This window comes from Apus apus, chromosome 16 (assembly GCF_020740795.1).
Source record: "Apus apus isolate bApuApu2 chromosome 16, bApuApu2.pri.cur, whole genome shotgun sequence".
NCBI classification, from domain to species: Eukaryota; Metazoa; Chordata; class Aves; order Apodiformes; family Apodidae; genus Apus; species Apus apus.
Genome location: NC_067297.1, coordinates 3054444 through 3078552, shown reverse-complemented (window position 1 = coordinate 3078552; position 24109 = coordinate 3054444). Strand labels below are relative to the sequence as shown.

The 24109-nt window shown below is 50.3% G+C and overlaps 1 protein-coding gene across 1 annotated transcript in view; it reads right to left on the bottom strand.

Moving 5' to 3' along the window:
• Positions 1 to 1243: 1243 nt before the first annotated feature.
• The window catches only part of TBX5 (T-box transcription factor 5), a 39406-nt gene continuing 16540 nt past the window's right edge, over positions 1244 to 24109 (bottom strand). Inside the window, exons 6-8 of the mRNA XM_051633622.1 lie at positions 22184 to 22275; positions 10552 to 10778; positions 1244 to 1842 (exon numbers count right to left, since the gene is read on the bottom strand). Of these exons, the coding sequence (XP_051489582.1) occupies positions 1259 to 1842; positions 10552 to 10778; positions 22184 to 22275 (903 nt within the window). The 3' untranslated portion in view covers positions 1244 to 1258. The remainder of the gene's footprint in view (positions 1843 to 10551; positions 10779 to 22183; positions 22276 to 24109) is intronic.

Below are 24109 nucleotides of genomic sequence, written 5' to 3'. Positions count from 1 at the left end.
TTTATTTTTTTTTGGAGAGGAAGGCAAAAAAAACCAACCCACACCATAAAATGAAAGTCTGGGCTTGTAAACAAGTGTCATCATCATTTTTAGGAGCAAACTTTTTTCCTTTTGCTACCTGTATCCTCTTCCCCCTCCCCTTTCCCATCCCCTTGGGATGCTCCTTCCTGGTTAAAATTCAGCAGGAGCCAAACTGTGGGTGATGTCAGGTTTGAAAACCACCCCGTTCTTTCAGCTGGTGGACTGGGAAAGACTGGGAGATGGGAAAGGGAAGAAGAGGGAGAGAATTCCCTGCGAGTGGGAAGATGAGTTGATGGGGTTGGTTCCTGCCAGGAGGTGGTTTGAAGGGGCTGGAAAGGGAAGGTGGCAGCCAGGAGGGAAGGAGTTCACTGGTGGAGCAACACCTGGGTGAGGTAGGTACCTGCTTTGCTTCTTTGTGGCTTTGGAAAACCTCTTCCTGTTGAAAAGTAACGAGGAGAAAACTAAAGAAGGAGGGAAAAAAAAAGAACAACAATAAAAAAAAAAAGCACCACCACCCCCAAAATCCTCCCCCTGGGGAAAAAGGGAAGGGTGTCTTTTTTTTCTTTTCTGGAGAGAATTGAAAGGAAAAAAAATATATATATTATTATTTATTATATAACATCGTCAACATCAACACCACGAAAAACAAACAAACAAAAAAAACAAGAACAAACAAAAAAAAAACAAAACAAACCCCAAAAAAGGTAACATCCAAGTTGGTTTTGTTGAAGCCCTCGGCCCGTGTTGAGAAAGGCAGCAGGAGCTTCGTGTCCCTTGGAGAACAAAACGAGCAGGAGGGAGGGGGGGGACAAGGGCACAAGGGCTGGTGGTGGCAGCAACACAAACCGGGCGGGGACCGTGATTATTGTGTTTGGGTGGTTTTGTTGTTTTTTTTTTTTCTTTCCCCTTCGAAACAAAAGAAAAAGCAAAGCAAAAGGGCTGGGGTGGGCAAGTCACACCATCACTTCAGCTGTGGTTTCAACCAGGGTCCGTCCCTCTCGAGCGCTGTCGGTGAAGATCCCGTTCAAGGAGTCTCCCCAAAATCCTCTTGCTTTTATCATCAACAGGGTCTTTTCTTTTTTTAATCTCTTCCCTCCCCTCTTTCCCCCCCCCCCTTTTTTTTTTTTTTTTGGTTGATTTTCTCTTTTTTTTTTTCTTTCTTTCTTTTTTTTTTGTTTCCCCTCCCCCCCTCTTTCCCACCTCACCCCACAACTGAAGCTTCTTCCCGCGTCCCCCGTTAGCTGTTCTCGCTCCACTCTGGCACCATCCCCACCCCGTGGACTGAGTGGTACTGGTGGGGGGAAAGGGTTCGAGGCACTCCGTGGGAATAGAGGAATTCTGCTGGTTGTAAGCTGCTGGGAGGGGACTGGATGCCCGTTTGAGGTCCACACTGCCTGACGATGGGTTGGTGAGAGACCGAGGTCTGGTGTTGGAACATGCTGTGGGTGTCTCCTAGTTGGGGTGAGGTGTGGTTGGCCACGCTGCTGAGCCGGGGCATGAGTGGCCCTGAGGTGAAGTGGGCTGAGAAGTGTTGGTAGGGTAACCTGTCCATGGGTTGCATGGCAGACACTGTGCAACTGCTGTAGGAGGGCACGTTGGGCCACGTGTTGCAGCTGATGTCTTCTAGGCTGGGCACGGGGTCCGTGGGGGGAGCGGAGCTGGCGTACATACAGGCTTGGCGTTGGGCTGATTCAGTCCTGTATGATGTGTTCAGTCCCTGCTGCTGGGGGTAACTGGACCTGTAGAAAGGGTCCTCTTCTGCTGGAGAAGTTTCCATGTAGGGCTTCTTGTAGGGATGCTCGGTGGTGGAACATTCCTCATCTGTTGGGAGAGAAACATCTTCTGGTAGTGAACAACAGCCCTCGGGTGAACATCCCACCCCCTCCACAACCCATGTTTTGCCCAGCACACAGGGTGCACAGAGCTGATCCAGACCCTTCCCTCAGTGATGGCAGTGGAAACGTAGTGTGAGGGTGGTGAGACACTGGAACAGGTTGCCCAGGGAAGCTGTGGAAGCCCCATCTCTGGAAGTGTTGAAGGGCAGGTTGGATGGGGCTTGGAGCAACCTGGGCTGGTGGGAGGTGTCCCTGCCCATGCAGGGGGGTTGGAACTAGATCATCTTTATGGTCTCTTCCAACCCAAACCGGGCTGGGATTCTGTGAAATCCACATCTCCTTCCTTGGAAACCACCTGAAGCCAACCTGCTGAAACCAAGTCTTGCACTTGTTCCTGTCTGCTGGACTGGGGAAGGGATTAGCTAAGAACTCCGGGAGGAAAAGCAAAGCTGGAAGGTGCTGGACACACCCTGAGGCTTAGCTTGCTTGGTGATACCCCCCAAGTTACCCCCCATACCACCAAACTCCTCATCTACTCTCTGCTGCCAGCACCTTGACCAGAGGAGCAAAATCTTCCCAGTGGCTACACCTCACCATGGTCCCCACTCCCAGCTGAGAAGCTCAGAGCAGTTCACTAAAAATCCTTTGCAATTCCATATTTTGACAACAGAAGAGACAAAACCGGAGCTCACACCACAAATCCCCCCCCAGCCAGGAGAGCGTCAGAGGTGACACAGCTGAGCCCAACAGATTTGGAGCTTCACAGCCTCCAACTTCAGCACACAAATCCACGCAGGGCTGCGTGTGCTGGAGCCGAGGGCAACCCAACCCAAAAGAGAAGTCAATTTCCCAGCTAGAAACAACAAGGACCCGTTTGCAGAGCCCTTTGTTTCCTGCAAACGGCCGGGGCCAGCGGAGAGGAGGAGATAAACAATTTAGGTGAAATCCCCCGGGTGAAACAAAATGAAGGAATGAGTGCCCGGCTTCTTTCTTCATTGCAGGGTCATCAAATGAAATCCAGCCCTGCTGGAATGGATGGCAAAGTTCCCAGGGACAAGAACTTCACCAAGAGATTTTAAGGACAACCAGGCAAGGGAAGGGGAGCTCGTTTTGACCCAGATTAACTGTGCAGCTGCTTCAAGAAGAAGATCCCTGGTACAGGCAGGAGAACATCCCGCTTTGTTTGAATCCCCTCTTGCAACCCTTTCACCAGGGGTAACATTTGAAAGGATACTGCAAGGAATTGGGCCTTTTCCCAATTTTTCTCAACCGACGTTGTTTTAAAGCTGCGATTTTTGTTTCGCCCCCAAAAGACGAAGACAACAAATACATCATTTGACGAAGAAGAGGAATAAAAGCATCTGCCCCCCACCCCAAGAAGCACCTGCAAGAACGTGGGTCTCCAAGAGTGGCCACGCCTCACTTCAGGAGGTGAAGAAGGGCAGTGCAGCACCTTTTGGTTCTCGTAAACACACACAGGCACGTATCCTCCTTGCTATAAACAGCCACGGGTTTTCTCCTGGCACCTGCACCCACTCTGCTTGTAAAATAACCCCTTACTCCCACTCAGGTGTCTGCCAGCTCCAGCAAGAACCACTGCTGGTCATCTTGGGCCAACAATCCCAGAAAACAGAAGGTACCCACCATGAGGACCTTCCCCTTGGTGTCTTCTGGCTTTGTAACAGCAGTTGGAGACCCCCAGTCCCATTCCACCCTCGTTTCTACCCAACAGCAAAGCCCAGCTCCTTAGCCCCAGCAGTGCAGAGCCCTGAGAACCAAGTTCTCTTCCACCTCTGCCTGTTCTTAAGTAGGGACAGAAATTAGGATGGGATGAGCAAGTGGGGCAATCACAGCCTTAAAATGGCTGAAACAATAAGCAGGGAGATGCAGAAGTACATCAGTCCCCTTCATCCTCCTCAAGTTCACTTCACCTCCCTGGAAGCATCCAAGAGCAGGTTGGATGGTGCTGGGAGCAACCTGGGCTGGTGGGAGGTGTCCCTGCCCATGCAGGGGGTTGGAACTAGATGATCTTGAAGGCCTTTTCCAACCCGAACCAGTCTGGGATTTGATGATTTTATAAGGAGCAGTGGAGAGGATGTAGCTCCTTGAAAGACAAAAGCTGGGAGCAAAGGTCTAAGCTCCCTCCCGAGCACGGGTTTATCACAGGAGGTACACATGGAAGAACAGCCTGAGTTTTTTTTACAGCCAGCCTCAAAGTTTTGGATCCCTAACCCACCACTGAGTAATCAGAACACTAGGGTGGAAAAACAATGTCTTGTAAAATGAAGCATTGTTCTGCTAATAAAGTTTTCAGCATTAAACCGCATTACTCTGCTGGCATCAGGAACCATTGGCTTGGGGTTTGACTGTTTATTTTAATGATACTTTTCATTTATTCATTTTTTTAAAAAAATCTACCACACAAACCAGCCAAACTCTGCTTTTTCCGTTGTGTAAAAACTCTCCTGACTTTACAGCTTGAGGTTGCTGCTTTTTTTTTTTCAGCCAGCCCAGACATTCTGCTGCCTTCTCCAGCCCAACCAGGCAGAGCTGGGTCCCTGTTTGCTTCCGGAACCCATCACAGGTGAAGGGAAGAACCAAAACCAACCAAGATCTCAGTGGAAAGCCTAGAAATGCCCTGTCTTCTTCTGTAAGTTCTCATCATCCTTCTACTGGCCTCTCCAGAGCCAAGCTCACTGGTGTCCTGTGTGGAAAGGGCACCACCACTCCAGATTTTAAGACATATGGGGACACCATAGCCATCTCCAAAGAGGACCCAGTGGTTAATGAAGGGTCCTAGCCTGTCCTAGCATTTCTTCCTGTCCTATGGCCTCTCTTCATGTTGTTTTTCCCATCTATGTAGCCTCAAAGTGCTGGAGAGTGAAGACAACAGTCCATCTTCATCATCAGACAGGATGATGCAGACCAGAAGTCCTCAGCTTGTGCCAGATGATGAACTTACACTGGTCCCTAATCTGATCTGGCCTTGTCCCACCACTCCTCACAGAGGAGACCAGAGCCAGCACACAGCAAGTGAAGTGTCTGTGGAGCAGATCTGGGGGTGGGAAGGGGACATCTTGGAATAGGAGAATGGCAAAAGAAGGAAGAGTCAAACAGAGCTCTCACTCAGAGTTGCAGTTTAGGGCCATCCCCACCTGCCCCAGAGCCAGCCCAGTGTGTCCCAAGGCCATATTCCTCTTCCTGAAGGTCCTCTCACCTCCTCAGCATCGGAGTAAGCAGGACATGGGTGACAACTGCCTGGTCTGCTCTGGATTTGTTTCTTGATTTTGGCTCCCTGGTAGCACTTCATCATCCTCATTCTGTTGCTACTGAGCCCTAGGAGGTGCTGGGCACCTTTGGGGGATGCTGACCTTCCTTGGGGAAGCTGACCTTCCTTCCTTGGAGATGTTGACCTTCCTTCCTTGGGGATGCTGACCTCCCTTCCTTGGGGATGATGACCTCCCTTCCTTGGGGATGATGACCTCCCTTCCTTGGGGATGCTGACCTCCCTTCCTTGGGGATGATGACCTCCCTTCCTTGGAGATGATGACCTCCCTTCCTTGGAGATGATGACCTTCCTTCCTTGGGGAAGTTGACCTTCCTTCCCTGGGGATGCTGACCTTCCTTCCCTTTTCTTGCTATTCTTGGAAGCCAAAGGTGACCATCAGCTCTTGTGACCAGCCCCTTGATACTGAGCAAACCTCAAAAAGCAAAAGGATCTGCCAAGCAGGAGAAGCTGCCAGAGCTTAGGAGAAGCTGCTCCAAAGTGAATCCAAGGAAAACGGAGCCTGCAGGATGGGGTGGAAACTGGCTCCCTCACAAGGAATTTGATGATCTATCTAATGAAGGAGCTCGAGCAAGAGCAGAAGCAGCTCCAAGATTTCCGGTATTTACTACTTCCAGCTGGGTTGTAAATACCACACAAATGGCTTTTTAAATGGAATTTTCCCAATTCCAAGATTAGGGCCATCCAGAACGAAATGCAAACATGTAAGATCTCTGGACTTCACCTCTTCCCCTGCTGGAAAGCTCCTTTCCAATTCATGACAATCAGCTCCCTGGGACAGAAGACAATGAAGAAGGAGACCCGACTGGTTTTGGTTTTAAAGCTCACCCTCAATTCCAGGACACTTCAGTAGGTTCATCCTGACTTTGTGAGGGACACACAATGGGTGATTGTCACCAAGACTGTTGTTTCATCCAGTGTGGTGTCTAGGATGGATCTAGCACCAGCCTGAATGGCCACCACCAGTGAGCAAGGCTGACACAGGGGCTGGCAAAGAAGGAAAGCAAAAAGATGGATTCAACCAAAATGAACATCCCTCAAGGGCAAAGAAGACCTCTGGCCTGAGACATGGCACCTAAGACACGCTGGGTATTTCAGCAATCCCATGGTTTGCAGCATATTTGTGCTGCATTGCAGGAGAAGGTGCCTTGTGGGGCAGAGAGAACCTAACACCAAGAGCTGGAACTTCTTCCAGAGGCAGGGAGCTGCCAGCACTGCCTGCAGAGGCCCAGGAGGCTCCTGGTGGGAGAGGCAGATGCCCACACGAAGCTGCTGAAGCTACAGTGCCACAAGGACCATGGCTGCCCAGCAAAAGCTGGGTGCACACCAGCCCCCTAAACATCTCCCCACCATGCAGCCAGGCTCTCCTTCACCCCTGGTGTCCCAGCAGCCACCTTGGGGTGGGCTCCACTGCGTCTACCCAAGCTGCAAACACCTCTGGCTGCTCAAGCCTTGGCCAACTCGTTGCATCTCCTAACCTCAGCAGGATGAGGAGCATGCCCTCCAAGAGGACATCCCATACTGGACTTTTCTCCTTCACATTCCTTGAGTGAAAGAAAAAAATGGGTGGGATGAGGGAGAAATCAGTGAAAGGGTCCATCCACATCCTTGTGGAGAAGGGGGAAGGCACTGCTGTGCCTCCACCCACCTCAACAGAGCAGGAAGGAGATGAAGGCTACATTCTTCCCCATGAGCAAGGTCATGTCCAAGCTGAAGGACATGGTCCTCTCTAGTCAGAGCCAGTGGATTCTGCCACATCCCTCTTGGTCCTCAGAGTGCCAACATGACAACTTGTGTAACCTCCCCAGGGAGAGGCTGTTCCAGTTGCCTCCTGTTCAGCAGCACAAGCATCCCAGCCATCTGCCAAGTGGTTGAGATTGTGTAAGGCTGGGAGGGAGCAGAGGTTCAGTGAGAAGGAAGTCTGAGGGAGAGGATAACACCAGGGAAAACAAGCCCCAGTGCCCTAACTGGGACGTGGGGCTAAAATGAAAGCCAGAAAGCCAGAAAGCAAGTTGCCTGCTGGGAAAGCCCTCTTGGGCTTCTCCAAGCACAACAATGAGAGAGGGAGAGACGGAGAACAACCAGAAAAAAAGGCAAAGTTCTAACTGGTGTTTGTTGCAACCTAAAAATCCACCTGAACAACTGAAGCTCCTCATTGGTAGGAGACAGGACGGGAGGGAATCCATCCTCTCAAGGCCAGTCTCTTTGGCAGAGGCCATTGGCAACCTTAGTGTGGAGCTGGGGTTCAAGGCAGGATGATTCTCACCTTGAGGATTGCTGCTCCCCAGCCTTCAGCATGTGCAGAAGGTGCTTGGAGTAGCAGAACTGCACCACCCTGGGGTCATTCCCCATGCTGCTACCCCACACTCCCACCCACACCCCAGGAACTGTCAGATTTGGAGCTCTGGGATGTGTCCTCCCTTCCTCTCTGATCCAGAAGAAGATCAGCTCCCTGCAATAGAGGAGCCTTCAGAGATAAGATCCCCTCACAGCCCCACTGCTCTCCCCTAATGTAACTCCATATCAGATCTCCAGAGTGAATCCATCTTGACCTGCCAGCTAAGAACAACACTGCCAACCCCTGAGCCAAAGCTTTGTCTGAGGTCACCAAGGAAGGAGAAGTTGAACACGGTGCCTTCACGTTGCTCAAACCCAGACCCAGCTTAAACCAAGACTTGAGCTCCTGATTAAGCAGAAACATCAGGAGATGTCAAAGCTGGAAGGAGCCATATCTGAGAGGTTATCCTGGAAAGCAGGGGTGGCATTTGCTACAGAAGATACAGCCACCAGCTGGTCTCAAACCCAGTTGGATTGCCCTTTGCCCCTGCCAGCATTTATCCAGCTGTTTAGGAAGGAAATAATCAGCTGGAGATAAATCCTAAACTGGCTGAGGATGAGTCAACGTTTGGGCAGATGATGGTCCAACAAAATCCAGAACACTTCCAGCCCAGAGAGCAGACAGAGATGCTGCAGGAGTGACCACACTCTCATGCTTTTGAGATGCTGAGGCTTGGTGAGAGTCCTGCAGAAAAGCAGGAGGGCGAGGAAGGAAAGCTTAATGTTTGCCTTAGAAAGGAGAGGCTGGAAAAGGAGGCAGAAAGAGGAATGTCACAGGTAAGGTGATTTTTCCAAGCTTAAGAAAGACCCTTGCTGGAAGAAAGTGCCACATTCAGCCTGAGACTGAGAGGAAACCTTGGATCACGTTCTGATTGATCTGAACTGAGTTGCTCATCTCTAGTGACTTCTTTTTTAACTTCATTTTTTTCTTTTTTTCTTCCCCCTTTTTAAAATTCATTTCACTTTGCAAAGAGCTCCTTGGCAGCTGCTCTTGGCTCTCTGGTTCCCATTAACTTTGTGTTTCTCTTCTTGAAGCCCTGGTGGCTGTTTTCGATTTACTGGATGCGTGGGGAGGGGCTTGGGGGGGGGAGGTGGAAAAGGCACAGGGAGGAAAGCAGAGGCTCAAGCTCCTGAGACCTCCAGCTCTAGGGAAGAAGCTGGTGGTATCAGCCAGGACATTGCTTCTCTTTGATTAAAGCGTTTGGCGGCTTTGATAAAAGGCCCTTAACTGCTTGTGCCACTCAAGGCATTGAGGAGATAATGAGGGGCCATCAACCACACAGACAAGGACTGGCTTGGTCTGTCCTCTGCAAGGGCCAAGAAGGCCAAAAAGGGGCCGGGGAGCTTATTCCAGAGCAGATAGTCGTCTCTTTTGTGACAATAAGAGGAAGTGAGATAATTGGGGGCTTGAAGGAAACCACCCATGGAGACACCACTTAGCGGGAATCCCAAACCTGGAAGGAAACCTCTGTTGATTCCTTATCACCTTCACCAATGGGGAGGAGAATGATGAATTGCCCTGTGGTGGGGAGGGGGTGGGGGACGTGCTTGTCCAAAGGGGTTTGTTGCTTTTTGGGCCAGCTCGGTTTGGGTTAGTTTTTCCAAAGGGGAAGGGGAGTGGTGACAGCTCAGCTCCCAGGGCACAGGAGCACCCAGGAGGGATCGCTGGCTGAGGGACACCGAGGGCAAATGGGACCTTGCCAGCACCAACAGTGGGGGTTTGGCAGCAGCCCAGATGTGGCCCAAAGCCCCAAGTCCAGCACGGGGGTAAGCAAGGGCCACACAACCCATCTCTGACCTTAAGGGACACTCCAGGAGTCCACTGCAGCTCCTTATTCCCTACCTCACAGCTCCAGCCTAGCATCACCATTTCAGATCACAACTTCGATAGACTTTGAAAGCACAAGGGTCTCCTGGTCAGCTGGAAGGGACAGAAAATGATGCCCCTGATCTCCATGGTCTGGCTTAATCTCACACCAGGGAAATGTAAGATTCATCAACACGTTTCATTTTGCTTATCTACCTGTACCTCACACACCTGCTCTTACAACATCCAGGGGTTTCACCAAGGATGGGAGAGATATCTCCACTCTCCTCCTGCCCCATCTGCCAGCCCTTCCCAGCAGCTGCTCCCTGAGACCTTCTGTCTGCACTGCACATCCCCGTGCCCTGGGGTTATGTTACTAAAAATAAGGACCATGCAGGGAAGCAGGAAGGGATCTACTGGGGGGACAGGCTAATGGGCTGGAGGAATTCTTGGTACGTTCAGATGTCACGTCACATGCTGGGTCCTGGTACATTTTCTGGGCAACGAAGATCAAATCCTGAGGAAGGGGAGTAGGGGCAGGCAGTAACCATCTCCTGCCCACCCTTTGGGGTTGCATTCAGCCCTGGGAATTCCCTGTTTTCTTCTGAGTGTCTGGAATGGAGCTGATCTGAGGCAAGTGTTCCTGCATCTCGGCATTCCCACTGCTTTGGGAGAGGAAGGGAGAGACTGCAACCCCCTGGCTCCTGCCTGAGAACAATATCCTGGTGATATCACAGGACCCTTCCCAGTTTGATCTGCAGGTGAGTGGCACCAGAGGGGAACCACCATGGATACCACGACTGCCAATCCCAGATCCCATCCCTTAGCCCGGGCATTTCAGTGGGAGTGTTTCCTGCCTAAGGGCAATTCTGTCCCAGCTGGGAGACTCTTGGTCAAAAAACTACAAAACCCAAGCTGCCAAGGTATCTCCACTCGGAGATTAACCCTGTCTGAGGGGCTGTGGAGACAGATAAACCATCTTTATCTCCTGTCCCAGTATCTCACCACATGTGGATTCAAGGTGGGTGAAAAGCAATGTCACCCCTCGGGACACTTGGGAGCAGGGCTGGGATTTTAGGCTGTTACCAGCAAAAGGAGCTTCCCAGCCCAGCCTGGGGGAACTCCAGCACACAACAACCCTCACCCCTCACTCATCTTCAAGCACCAAGCAGGCTGGGGCTGGCCAGCCTGGGGACAAGGGGACACATCCAAACAAGACACCGACGGTGCTGTCAGGAAGGAGAAAGCGCCAACCAAGGTCTGACCTTTTCTCTTGGTGCAGTGGTAGATCTGGCCGTGCTCCTGGGAGATGGGGTAGGGGTTGGCAGGTGGTAGCAGGTCCTGGGAGGTGCTGGACACCCCGTTCTCACACTGGTACTGGGAGCCCAGGTTGGAGGAGGCAGAAAGGACCCTGGTCTCTCCACTGAAGGGGCTGTGATTCGAGGACACTTTTTGTCTCACCGTGCTCCTGGGAACAACCGGGTACTCTTTGCTACAAGCAAAGAAAGAAGAGGGGAGGGATTAAAAAAGGCAGAAAAACAATCCATTCCTAAACAGACCATTGAATGAACAAATGAAGGCAGCACATCAGGATGGTGGTGTTTATTCAGATTTTCAGGGATGCAGAGACATCCCTCCCAGGAGATCTCAGCTCCGTCACATTTGATCCTTGCAGCAATCTGCTAGTTCCCCTTCCTTTTTGTGCCTTTCCCTCTAGATTCCTGCCTCTGCCACCACAACTGCTACTTTACACCCCCACATAAAACAGATTGATGCAGTTAGAGTGAAATACACAAGGTTTACATTTACATATCATGATAACATTTTGAAATCAGACACTATTTGTAGTGTAGACGTAGACGGGCACGTGCAGGCAAATAAAAGCCTCATTCCTGCCAGGGTGACTTGGAGAAGGATTCAATATTTAGGTCTGGTGTTTCCCCTCATGGTACTTGTCCCCATTCCTTTCCCTCAGGGTCTGCCAGCCTGGTTGTCCTGCATGGAGGGTCCCAGGACCAGAGGACAAGCTCAGAGAAGAGAAATAAATCGAGCACCAAGACCTGACCCACGCTGGAGCCACCTTCCTGAGAGGAGCCAGGCTGGGAGGGTAAGCACTGGTGGAAAGTCCAATTTGTTCCCTCTGAAAATCCCCCTGAGATCTGGTTTGAAGCAGGGATGCTTTGCCAAGGCTGGCTGGAAACCCCCCCCCCTCTCCTAAAGACCCTACATTGTGTTTTGGAGATATTTTTCCAAGCTGGACAAGATTATTCCTGCTCTGCTGAGAGGAGAACTGAAGCTAGGTGGAGGTCCTGGAGACTTCAGGTGAGGTGAAAGCCTCCTCCTCCTGGGCTGTCTCCAGGTCACCTGGGTGCTCCCTGAACCCAAGGACTTGCTCAAATGTGTGAAGATCAGGTGGTGGAGCAGCACCTCACAAAGTGCCACCAGGCTCAGGGAAACCACCAACCCAGATCCCAACAGAAGGTTTTTCCATTGAGGCTATAACCTTTGGACCAAGCTGGCTTTCAGGTGTCCTGCTCACCTACCCAAAGTCATTCTGCTGGAACAGAATCCTTAAATCCCATCCATAGGCTCACCTGGCTGCTTACGTGGGAAGGAGGAGCCCTGAATCTTGGATTAGGTCCCTTGGAGAGGACCTATCACTGGAGAAGCCCAGAACTTATTTATAAAATTGAACAATACCAATTACATAGACCTCCTGACAGCAGGGAGCTTTCATCCCAACCACTGCTGAGGTGGCTGCCAGAAACACCAGCAACTGAGCTGCCACGGAGGGGAAACTCACCCAGGAGCTCAAACCCAAAGAAATGTGTCTCTCATTGTCCCATGGAAGGTTTCCAAACCCTGGGCACTGGTGGCTTGCCAAGGAGAGCCTCTTCCAAAGGTGGGGTTTCTTCCCCTGGAAGCCCAGCAGCTCCTCCCTGCAGAGCTGGCAGCACCATGGCTTTCCACCAGCTTGGGCTGGAGGTTTTTCCCAGAGCTGAAGTCCAGGTTGTGCACAGGGAGATACAAAAAAAGAGATGGAATGGGGGGAAGCAGAAAGTTATCCCTAAGATACACAAGGCAGCAATAGATGTGGTGGTCTTCAGAGGACTTCTTTGCCTGGGGAAACATCTCCCTGCTGGAGGGCAGCTTTGGTGGCTTTGTGGAAAGATCAAGAGCTATGGCTTTCAAACCTCATAAGTGACCTTCAAATCTTCTAATTTCTAAGGGATCTCCCAGCCCTACCAGGTCATGGTTTTGAGCTGCCTGCTCCACCTTCAAGCAGCCATCCTCAGGGAAACAATACCAATGACACCCCAAAGCTGCAACTCCACCATGTTCCCCTTCCGAGAAGATAATCTGCAGGGAGGTGACACATGGACCTTGCCCTTAGCTCTCCTCCCTGATGACAGGTTGCTACATGGATTGGCTGATTCCTTCTTCCTCAGCTCCACCACCCAATCACCCAAGAAATGCCAGAGCTTCATTAATTTTTCAGTCTGGTACCTGTGAGCTACAGAAGGTGGGACATGCCATGGCATGATGCCACATCATGTTCCCTGGGCTTTTTTGGAGGTCGTAGAGATGACTTCTTAACCAGTTTCTCCCTCCTTCAATGGGGAAAAGCTGGATGTCTCTTTGGGATGTGGGATTAGATCCCCATGGGGGTTTCTTCCAGTAAATTCCCATGGTGGCTCACAGGGACCCCATCAACCTGAGATCCTCACAGCCATTCCCATCCCAGCTGCTTCTCACCTAAATCAACACTTGGTCACTGGAGAGCTGAAAGGGGGGAAACTGAATGACCTGAATGGGGTTCTTTTCTGGATTAAAAACGATTTTAACTCCCTAAAGGAGCTGGATGCCTGATCCCACGGGATGCCTGGTCCTGTTGGGTGACCAAACCCCTTTCAGACTGCATTTCCCAGGGGGACACAAGAGCCTCCACGGCCCTAAGAGAGGACCACGGTGTTCTGCAGGAGCAGGGAGTCTTGCTGGAGAGGCAACAGGTTGGAGACACCAAGTTTCCCAACGGCAGCTCCCAGGAGGTATCACAATGACTTCTCTCCAGACTGAAACATTTCCATTTCAGTCAAAACATGTTGGGTGCTATTTTTGCCAAAAACCCAGCTATTTCAGGAGGGAGAGGAAGGAAAGTATTTTCTAACTAAATGTCTAAATTATTCTCTTTCTTTCACTTTGCCATTTTTCTCTCCACAAAGGCAGCTATCCCTGTATTTCTGCCTTTCTCTTCCCTGTAGAAGCTGGGCTCTAAGAAAGAGACATCTCGGGTACCTTGCAAAGCAACATTCAGCTCCAAACATTCCTCCTGTTTCCTCAGCCCCCTCCATACACACCTCGACCACTTCAGTTTGTCCTTCAGCCTTTAAAAAATGCAGCAGATCCTTGTGTTTGCTTGGTTTTCAGTGCCTGAAAGTCCCTCTTCCCAAAATAGCTGATTGGAAACTTGGGCCACACTTTAATGGGATGAAAGGGGGGAAAAAAGGGTTAAAGTTTGACTTACACAGGCAATGTGAGAAGTTGTCCACACAGTGAGGAAGAGGCTGTTGTTCCTGGGCCAGAATGTGGGTTAGTTTTCCATGGGGGTGTTAACAGGCTACATTTTTTATTTTGCACTGAGGATTGTAAAATTAGAAGAAAAAAAGAAGAAGAAAAAGTTGCTTGGGGAAGGAATTTACAAGGAAGGAAGTTGTCCCTGGTCTGCTTGAGGTTTGTTGGAGGCTGATGAGGAGTATTCAGTTCCCAGAGTTAGTGGTACAATAGCAGAGGGGCTGGGGAGGAAGGGGGAGCTGGGTTTGCTCAAGGTGCTGCTTGGTCTCCACACCATCAGCCTCCCAGCTGCAGGGCCACCAGGAGGAACATGAACTCCATTTCCCTTCAAGCTCGGGGGAAAGAGTCAGAGATGAGGTCCAAGACTATGGTGGAGGGGCTCAGCCATGAAGCTTGGACTCTGTTCTCAGCTCCCACTTGGCTGGATGTTCCCCAGACCCACAGGATCAAACACCAGCTCTGGAGAACCTCTTCCTACCAGCACGTGTTCCTCTTTAGACCTCATCCTAGAACCCCAGCCTTGCACATCCAGCCTGTCAGGTGAGTCCTTCCCACGTTTCCCAAGCACTTCCACCCAGACCAGACCTCTTCCAGATGGAGTCAGCAAACTCAGGCTCACTTTCTGTCGTGACATCTTCCCTGGCCACATGATGGGACAGACTCAGCAGCTCCAGGAGGTCACTTAGGCCACAAATTCCTATCGAGCAAAGAATTCAAAGGAGCAAACTCAAGAAGGTTTTGCAACCTCAGAGGTGGAAACCTTGCTGGCCTCTGCAAACTAATAAAATCTGGAGAAGTCCTAGTCCTTTGAAGAGTGACATCCAGTCTCCTTCCCTGCTTGTCACCACACTGCAAGAGTCATCATTTTCCAAGTATTTTCATGTGCAGCCTCAAAGTTTCCTAATGTACCAGCCAGTGCAGCTGCCAGACAAAAACCTGGCTAAAAAGCTCTTTCAAGATCCACAGTTAATAACCAGGAAGCTTCTGTGTTGAAGCATCCAACCCTGATGCAACTTCTGATATTTCTGCAACAAAGCATCACCTACCAGGGCTTTCCAGAGCTGCTGCTGCTCATGGCAATGAGGCCTCAAAAGTCTTATTAAATGTCAGGTCCCAAGGACCATTCTGATATCTGTTCAAGGTCAGGATGGGGCATGATATGGAAGAGGGTTTCCTCGTATTTCCCTGCTGCCATGGTCTTACAGCATCCTTTGAAGCCTCTGAGCTGGGCATTGTCAAGATCTTTTGCACAACAGCAATTCCTGCTCTAAAACTTGACCAAAAGGCCACCAAGATGATGATCCGAGGGCTGGAGCAGCTCTGCTCTGCAGACAGGCTGGGAGAGTTGGGGTGTTCAGCCTGGAGAAGAGAATCCAGGGAGACTTTAGAGCACCTTCCAGGGCCTGAAGGGGCTCCAGAAAAGCTGGGGAGGGGCTTGGGACAACAGCAGGGAGGGGTGGGATGAGGGGGAATGGATTAAAACTGGAAGAGGGAGATTGAGGTGGGACGTGAGGAGGAAATTCTGGAGTGTGAGGGTGGTGAGAGCCTGGCCCAGGTTGCCCAGGGAAGCTGTGGCTGCCCCATCCCTGGCAGTGTTGAAGGGCAGGTTGGATGGGGCTTGGAGCAACCTGGGCTGGTGGGAGGTGTCCCTGCCCATGCAGGGGGGTTGGAACTAGATGATCTTGAAGTTTCCTTCCAACCCAAACCATTCTATGAAAAGTATCTCAGTGGCCAAACACAGGGATTTCCACCCAGTCTTTTCATCTTGGGCTCCTCCTGGGTCAGTCACTACGAAAGGACAAATGTTTGGGGTCCTGTCACTCCTGTCCCCTCCATCCACCCAGCACCCCTGGATCCAGGAGTGCAGAATCAGCCCCAATTCCAGATGTACAAACAGAACTCAAAAGCATGTGGGTTTATATTTCCCAGGCCACGAATGGTTGTCATTCCTGCTGAGACTTGAGAGTAGGAGAGAAATGGAAGTCAGCCATAACAGATATAGAAAGAGGGTTGGAAGTGACTGGAATAAAAATACCACCTCCCAGGAAAAAAATAGACCAGAAGACAATTGTCAGTTGTCAATGTGCATTCATTGCAGCTTCTTTCCAGCATCTTGAAATAAAATTGAACCACTCTCAAGAGACTGTCTGGAGAGGCTGAAGTGAATAAACTACAGCAGGGAAGGACTTGGTAGGAGAGGAACCACTGAGGACTTCCTTCAGGCTTTGCCTCACATCTCTCTGCTTGGGGACTGCAGGCCAAGCCCCACAGCAAATCATACCCTGGTGATAGAAGTCAAAACGTTCACTGAGAAATCACAAAATGGTTTGGGGTGGAAAAGACCTTAAAGATCATCTAGATCCACTCCCCCCAAGGGAGGAGGGACATCTCCTCCCACATATGGGAGGCTGTTTACTGCAGTGTTCTCCACCAACATACCAACTGTCCTGACCTGCTTGCCAGAATGTGAAGAGGTCTGATAACCCTGGTTTGGGTGTGGGGATGGTTTGCTGCCAACCAGTGCTGCCCAAAATGGGCTCTGCAACAAACCCAGCAGCAAAAAGCACCAGCCAGAGGTCCAGAGATACCAGCATCAAAGGACAAGCTGGATTCCTGCAGAGAAATACCCCTGTGTATGTTGGAAGGAGAGGAGCACAAGAGGAAATGGAGAATGGATGTTGGCCAACAGAGCCATCATGCTGAGCTTCTGCAGGTTGGGTCCTGCTGGGCAGATTCCACAAAGAAGGGGCAATGGAGGAACCTGGAGCCACCCTGTGTTCCACTTCCAAAGAGCTGTGGATACCCTCCAGTGAAGTCTTCAGAATCTTGGGATTTAATCAGAAGTCCATCAACTCCTGCAGAACACAGGTCAAGCCTACAGTTTCCCCTGGGAGCTCTGACCAGGAAAACTTCCTTGGGGACATTTGCTGGAGGTGAAAACAGCTCTCCAACAGTTGCTTACACTGGGACTCTCACACTTCAGCCAGCACGTGGCTCTGGGGAGGTTTCAGGGGCAGAACATGGGAAATGGAAGTGGATGTAAAGATGCACTGAGAAGGCACAGGAAGAGCAAGGTCATTTTCAGTGGACAAAGACCTACTGGGGTTAGTCAGGGTGGTGCCTCCAACACAATGTCAACCTGCCAGGGCACACAACCCTTTGGGAGCCTCGAGGCTCATCCATTTATTCCCCCAGCACCCCAAAATGCACCATCTTCCCTGTGATGCCACCTCTGGATCATGGCACTGATTCTATGGCCCGTGTGTCTGGCCCAGTTTCTGCCCTCGGTTACACCAGGAGATCTTTGGAGTAACTCCTTTGGAGCCAGGAAGGTTACTGGGGATTACTGGCAAGGGCAGCAAACTATACCTCATGAGAACAGAGAAAACAGACATGCCAGTCTTCTTTGTCTGGTGGATTATTCTGGATCTTTGTCTCCATTTGAAAGAGCCTGGGATGCCCATCCAGGGAGCTGAGAACCACCCTCTCACCTAATCATCTTCCTTCTCTGAAGCTTTCCCACTAAGAAGCTTCAATTGTATTAATTGACTAAGATTTCCAGAAGCTCTTCAGCACCCATAATAAGCACTGAAGACAATGGGGGTTGCAGATGATTAGCAACAATTGGTTAAAGGGTTGAACCAAATTGCTCTTTCGCAGTGCTCTCGCCCCAGACCCACAAGCTCTTCCCTGCTGCTTTTTTGGCCACCACAGATTCAAGAGCATTAAAAAACAACAAAAAAAACCCACAACCAACCCACCTAAAAGCTACGACTTGCACGCAACCCCAAAAATCACCCAAGAGCTATGGCTTGTCAGCCCAGCTCTGTTGACAGGGGATTTTTAGGGCCAAGTCCTACTCTGGCATCTAAACTGCAGATCTCATCATCTCTCTCCATAAACTTCACCCTCCCTGGATTTCTGCTGCCTCTTTTGCTCTTGCTCCCCACACCAAATTCCCCTCGGCACAGGCAGAAGTTCTAAGTGGAGACACAAGGAATTTTTACAGCACAGAGGGGCAAGAGATCCAGAGGGAATAAAGGCTGAATCATTCAGAAGGCTAAATGAAATAAACCAAATCAGGCTAAACCTCCCAATGTCCTCTCTTATCAGCTTTAGTCAGAAGGCTCTAGGACTAGTTAAAAGAAACCTTGCTGAAGGAAAAAAATAACCAGTAGAAGGAAAATGGGCTTCATCCTGGCTCAAACCAGGACACCCAACAGCACAACTACTTCATTTTTGCCTGATCTCTGGTTTTGAATTGCAGCGTGACCACAGGACACAGATGCAGTAGCCCCAACAGCACGTTTTCCTCTAGTGTATTTTCCTTTTTCTTCCTATTTTTTCAATTCCAGCTTCTGGTTTTTTATTTATTTATTTTTAATCCAAGAAAGAAACTCAGCCTCATGCTCAGAAACTTGGAAACTTTCAGAGAAACTGCTCAAGGGGTCCCACGTGCCTCAGGAAGAAAAGGCAGTGGGGAGAACAGGAACGTGCATCAGAAGCTGGTGGCCATGGGAATTTGGATCTCTCTGGAGCTCCTGGCTGCTCTTTTTGAATGACATCATCTGCTGCTGAAAGGTTTCAGGTCACCCCTGAATGAATCTTTCTACCTGGATCGACTTATTCACTTATTTTCTGGGAAATGAGAGGAGGAAAATCAACATGGAGGTCTTGGAAAGGAGAAAGCCATGGAGAGGGGCTTGAAAAAGATGTGGCCGTTCGCCTGCAAAGCTCCTGTCCCCAGAGGCTACTTGTGTTGCTCTTCCTTGGCCAGAGCGTGCAGAGATGGAAGGAGAGTCCTCAACGAGGCACCTGAGACCTTGCTCTGAGCTCACTCTTGGCCCTGGAAGTTGTCTTTCTTCCCTGCTTCATCTTCTTTCCTCTCAGTCTCTGCTTTTTGCCAAGGGTGGGTTTCAACGGATGAGTCCCCAAGCCAGGTCTCCACCAGCATCTAGTCCTGCTTCTGCTTCACCCCACTGCAAGACCTGCTCCGAGGTGAGTGAAACCATTTGGCCCCAGCAAACTGTTCTCCCTCCCATCCTCTGACAACCAAAGGCACAAGGAGACCACCAGAGCTGGCCAGGTGGCAACTCTTTCTATCAGGATGGACTAAGCAAGTCCAACCACCACACGCCTGCTCCCACCTGCTCCAAGCCCCACACAAGGCATTAGGACCTGAAAGTTTAGTACTGGAAGAACATCTTCAGCAGGGCTCAAGGCTACTCTGTGTGAAAGGGGTGGGGTGGGCAGAGGGGCACACCCTGACCATGTGAGAGTGACAGAGCACTGGGACAGGCTGCCCAAGGAGACTGTGGAGTCTCCTCCCCTGGAGACGTTCCAAACGTGGACATGTTCCTGTGTGATCTGCTGTACGTGATCCTGCTCTGGCAGGGGAATTGCACTAGATGTTCTTCAGAGATCCCATCCAACCCCAAGGACTCTGTGACTGGGGACAGGTGTCCCCCAGAATGGGGGGGCCACAAGCCAGCTCACTGCCCTGGCTGGCTCAGCTCAGTCTCCTCTGCTGGGCTTTGCTTCTCCCAGGGTTGCCTTCAGCTGGGTGATGCCCCTCTGGGATAGCCCTATGCCAGGAATTAGGAGTCATTTGAGATCCACAGACTCATAGAATGGTTTGGATTGGAAGGGGTCATCTAGTTCCAACCCCCCTGCACGGGCAGGGACACCTCCCACCAGCCCAGGTTGCTCCAAGCCCCATCCAACCTGCCCTTCAACACTGCCAGGGATGGGGCAGCCACAGCTTCCCTGGGCAACCTGGGCCAGGGTCTCACCACCCTGAGATTCAAATAAAGGAGAAACATTGAAATAAAGAGACCTCAGAGGTGCTGAGTCTTTCCTCAGGGTGACAAATGAGATGATGGGTGACCTGATGAATGTCAGGTCACCAGTTCCTGGTACCAAAGCTGGGCACAGTTTTTAGAACTATGGGTGTTTTTTTTTCAGCAACTGTTTTTCTCTATAATATAAGGAAGGAACAGCACTAGAAAATCCAACCCACCATATTCTCCAAGGGCATGAACAACCATCACTGCCCTAAAACCAAGGTGCACTTACTGATACCTTCCAGTGGGGAACTGGTTCCATCACTGGGAATCAACTTCACTCCATACACACACACATTTCTATATTCAAATCTATTTTTTATGTATGTAATTATATTTTAACATATATTTCTACCTGAAATATCTATCAACCCACAAAGGTTTCTACTGCTCTAACACACTCAGCCCTGAATGGCTCTTTATCTTCCATCTGCAATTTATTTTTTTATATCTATAATTTATTTTATATACATTTTCATGTATTTATGCACATAATTTTGGAGATATTCAGACATATAAAAACCACCAAAGTGGGCAGGTATTTCTCTAAGATTTTCAACCCTGAATGGGCCTTTATTTTATTATAATAATCCTATCCTGGTCTCTTTATATATATATAAAAAAAAGGAGATCTTTGTAAAAATACACGGCCATTCCTGTGCTATCAGGACAGAGGAGAAGTTATCAAGGGAGTGAGCATCAGGAATGATCCTGTGGATTTTAACCCTTCCTACCCAGGTCGACACCCTGAGGGAGGGGGTTTATTTATATACTCCAAATCTTTTCTATTCCCTCTACCATTCCCCATGACCACAGGCCTTGCAGAAAAATGCCAAGCAGCTTTCAGCACCAGCCCAGGGTGGCGAGATGCCACGCTCTTCCCATGGCGTGAAGCCCTTCTCATAACCCTCCCTGTTCCACCTCCTCCCCAAAACCAAAAAAAACCAACAAAAAACCAACCCCGGGATGAATGTAAACCTTCAAATCTTTCCATCGACCCTAATGAAAAGGCAGTTTTAGCAGCCAAAGAAAAAAAAAAAAAGGCTAAATAAAAATATGTGCAGTGGGGAGAAACGTCGTTACTCAAAGTTCCAGCAGAGGTTGGCACGGGAGGGAGGAGAAAAAAACCTGTTTCAAGTGGTAGGGCACCCATAAATAAATAAATATTGACATATCATGCCAGGATCTGGGCAGGCAGGGAACACAGGGCACATTCAGGAGACCACAGGGATTATTTAGATTGGGATAGAGTAAGTGTCATGGAGACATTTCTATAGATCTAAGTGGACGTATGAAAACGTTCGCCCGTTGGAGTTGGGAATGTGTGCAGGTCAGTGGGCATTTGTTACCCACCACCATGGCTTGCATGGCTACCCAGAGCCACGTTCAGGCCACCACCTAGAGCAACCAGGAGAGCCTCCAACATCTGCACCAGCATCCGTACATCACCCAGCAGTGACCATCGACAGCCGAGTGGGAGGTGGAGAAAGCCCAACCAAGCAGAAGGTCCCAAGGCAGGTCCTGACAACCTTCCACCAGGAGCCAGCTCTGCTGGTCCTGGAGAATGAGGGATCTGAGTCACTCCTGCCCTCCTGGATGGAAAATGTTATATTGAGCACCTACATCTGTCTTAGGTATAATCATGGCCATGGCACTGTTCCTGAAAAACATTTGCACCAGGAAGCAACTTGACACAGGGACCAAGTTCCAAGTGAAGTGAAAGGCCTGAAGTTCATTACTGGCAGGACGTGACATTTAGGAAAGGACTTGAAACAGGATTTTGAAACAGGATTTAGGCTTGATTTGCAGTTGAAGAGCTCACATCCAAAACTGAGATTCAAAAAGATCTCTTTGGCCACCTGGCCCTGGCCACCCCAACAGTTTTTAATACCTTCCTTTTTCAACCTGAAACCACCACATCTATCCTCCTGCTCTGCACGTCCAGAACCAACCAGGCAAACATGTCCCTCCTGCCAAAGACCCAGAAACCAACAGAACACAGGTCTGCACACCAAGATCTCCACAGGCATCTGGAGCATCCTTAGCAAACCTGCTCCCAGGACAAGACTGGGAGCTCTGGTTTTAAAGCACCTGGAGAAAAAAAGACCCAAGAGCTCTTCCACCACAGCCTGATGAGCAGAGCTTCTCAGACCTAGTCCAAGTCTCTTGTTCCTTGAAACAGGTTGAATCCCACATGCAACCACAGAAACATCTGCTGAGCACAAAGCTAGAGGTAGTTCTGGATGGGGACAGGTCAGCAAGAAATACCAGGTCCCTGCAGCCAAGAGGCCAACCCACAGGAGATCCTGCCTCTGCAACCCAGCAGTGAAGGCATTCACCTCAGAGTGGAAGTCCTGGATTTTGGCCCCAGTTCCTGATGACACCTCTACAGCCTGATGTAAAATGCAGATGGCAGAGGAGGGACTGCTGCTGAGTCCTGGCTCAGCTCAAGCCACAAGTGACACGTAAAGCCAAGTGTTACCTCTGCATCCTGGACATCCTGTGGAGCTCCATGTCGTCGCTGCCACGGAAGCCTTTGGCAAAGGGGTTGTTCTCAATCTTCAACTGGGTGATCTGCAAGGGAGGAAAGACAACAGGTCCATCACAAGTCCAAGGCATGGCCTGGGAGAGAGGGAGGTGGTTTATTAAAGCCAAGCCAATAGAGACTGGGGGAGATAGGGTGGGAAACAGGTTTCAGGCACTCAAATCATCCTCCAGCTGAGGCACTGACCACTCCAGAGAGGTCTTTCTCTAGGTCTCTCCACTGGAAAAATATCTCCTGTCATCAAGCTCTCATTTCTCTCAGACTTGTCCCATAACCAAACCATGGGCCTGCACACACCCACATTGCTCTCTGGAGGAAATCTGCTTGCTTATTTACTTTCATTTTGCTGCTGGGACAGAAAGGAACCAGGGACAAGGGATGAAATCCATATTGCCTGAACAAGTCCCACTGACACCAGCAAGTATCTGCTCAGCAAGGTGCAGCCACAGCCAAACCCTACCTCACAGACCTGGGACCCTCTCACTCAGACTGGTAACACCCACCCTTCTTCTATTTCAGACCAGCTAAATGTTCTCCAGGTGCTCTGCATCTGACACCTTCCCCAACCAGCCCCACACCTGTAAGCACTGCAGGACCTTACAGAGCAGCTCCACCTCTGACCATGGTGCCCTGGAGGAACAGTTGCATCACCATTAGGATCATAGAATCCCAGACTGGTTTGGGTTGGAAGGGACCTTAAAGATCATCCAGTCCCAACCCCCTGCACGGGCAGGGACACCTCCCACCAGCCCAGGTTGCTCCAAGCCCCATCCAACCTGCCCTTCAACACTGCCAGGGATGGGGCAGCCACAGCTTCCCTGGGCAACCTGGGCCAGGCTCTCACCACCCTCACAGCAAAGAATTTCTTCCTAAGATTTCATCTCAACCTCCCCTCTTTCAGCTTTAAACTGTTCCCCCTCATCCCATCCCTCCCTGCCCTTGTCCCAAGCCCCTCCCCAGCTTTCCTGGAGCCCCTTCAGGCACTGGCAGGTGCTCTAAGGTCTCCCTGGAGCCTCCTCTTCTCCAGGCTGAACACTAAATTCTCTCAGCCTGTCTCCAGAGCAGAGCTGCTCCAGCCCTCTGATCATCCCCATGGCCTCCTCAAGACTTGCTCCAGTGACTAGTTTGCTAGCTCAGTTGACCACCTTCAATATCTAAAGTCTGCTGGGATACAACCCCCTCAGACTCTTATCTACGGTCCTATTACAACATCATTCCACCTTCCAACAACATCTGGGCCTCTTTCTCCATCACTCTCTGGCAGTCCAAACCCTCACCCAGGAGTCAGGAGAGCCAACTCTGTGTCTGCCACTGGAAGAACTTCACGGGCTCACTGTGTGTTATGGAAACACTGTCCTTGCTTCCATTCCTTCCTATTGAAAGCTGACCAGTGGGAAGAAAAGACCTTGAGACTAATGGTGGGAGAACAGAGGGAAGATCATGTTCACCAAGTCAAGCCCACACAGCTGGACCCTCCTCTTTGCCCAAAATCAAGGCAAAACATCTGCCTTGGCTGCTGTCAACAGCAAACCCCTCCAGGTGTCTTCACAACCAGATTATTTTGCTGTTTCCTCACCTTCCAGCCTATTTTTTTGCCCCAAAACCCATTTGCTCCTTCACCATTTCTGCCCAATTCAGCCCCAAAACTCCCACGAAGACCCCATCACCCCTACACTTGCACTGTTGGTCACTCCCATTAAACCAGGATGGAAACCAGCAGACAGACCGTTGCCCATATGTTTTTTTAACCTTGTCCCTCGTTTCAGATTTCAAAGAGAAGGGGGGGAACAACCAACCTGTTTGCTCCAATTTGCCATTGGAGCAGTTCTCCAGCAGCAACACGGGGGCTCATTTTCTAATTAA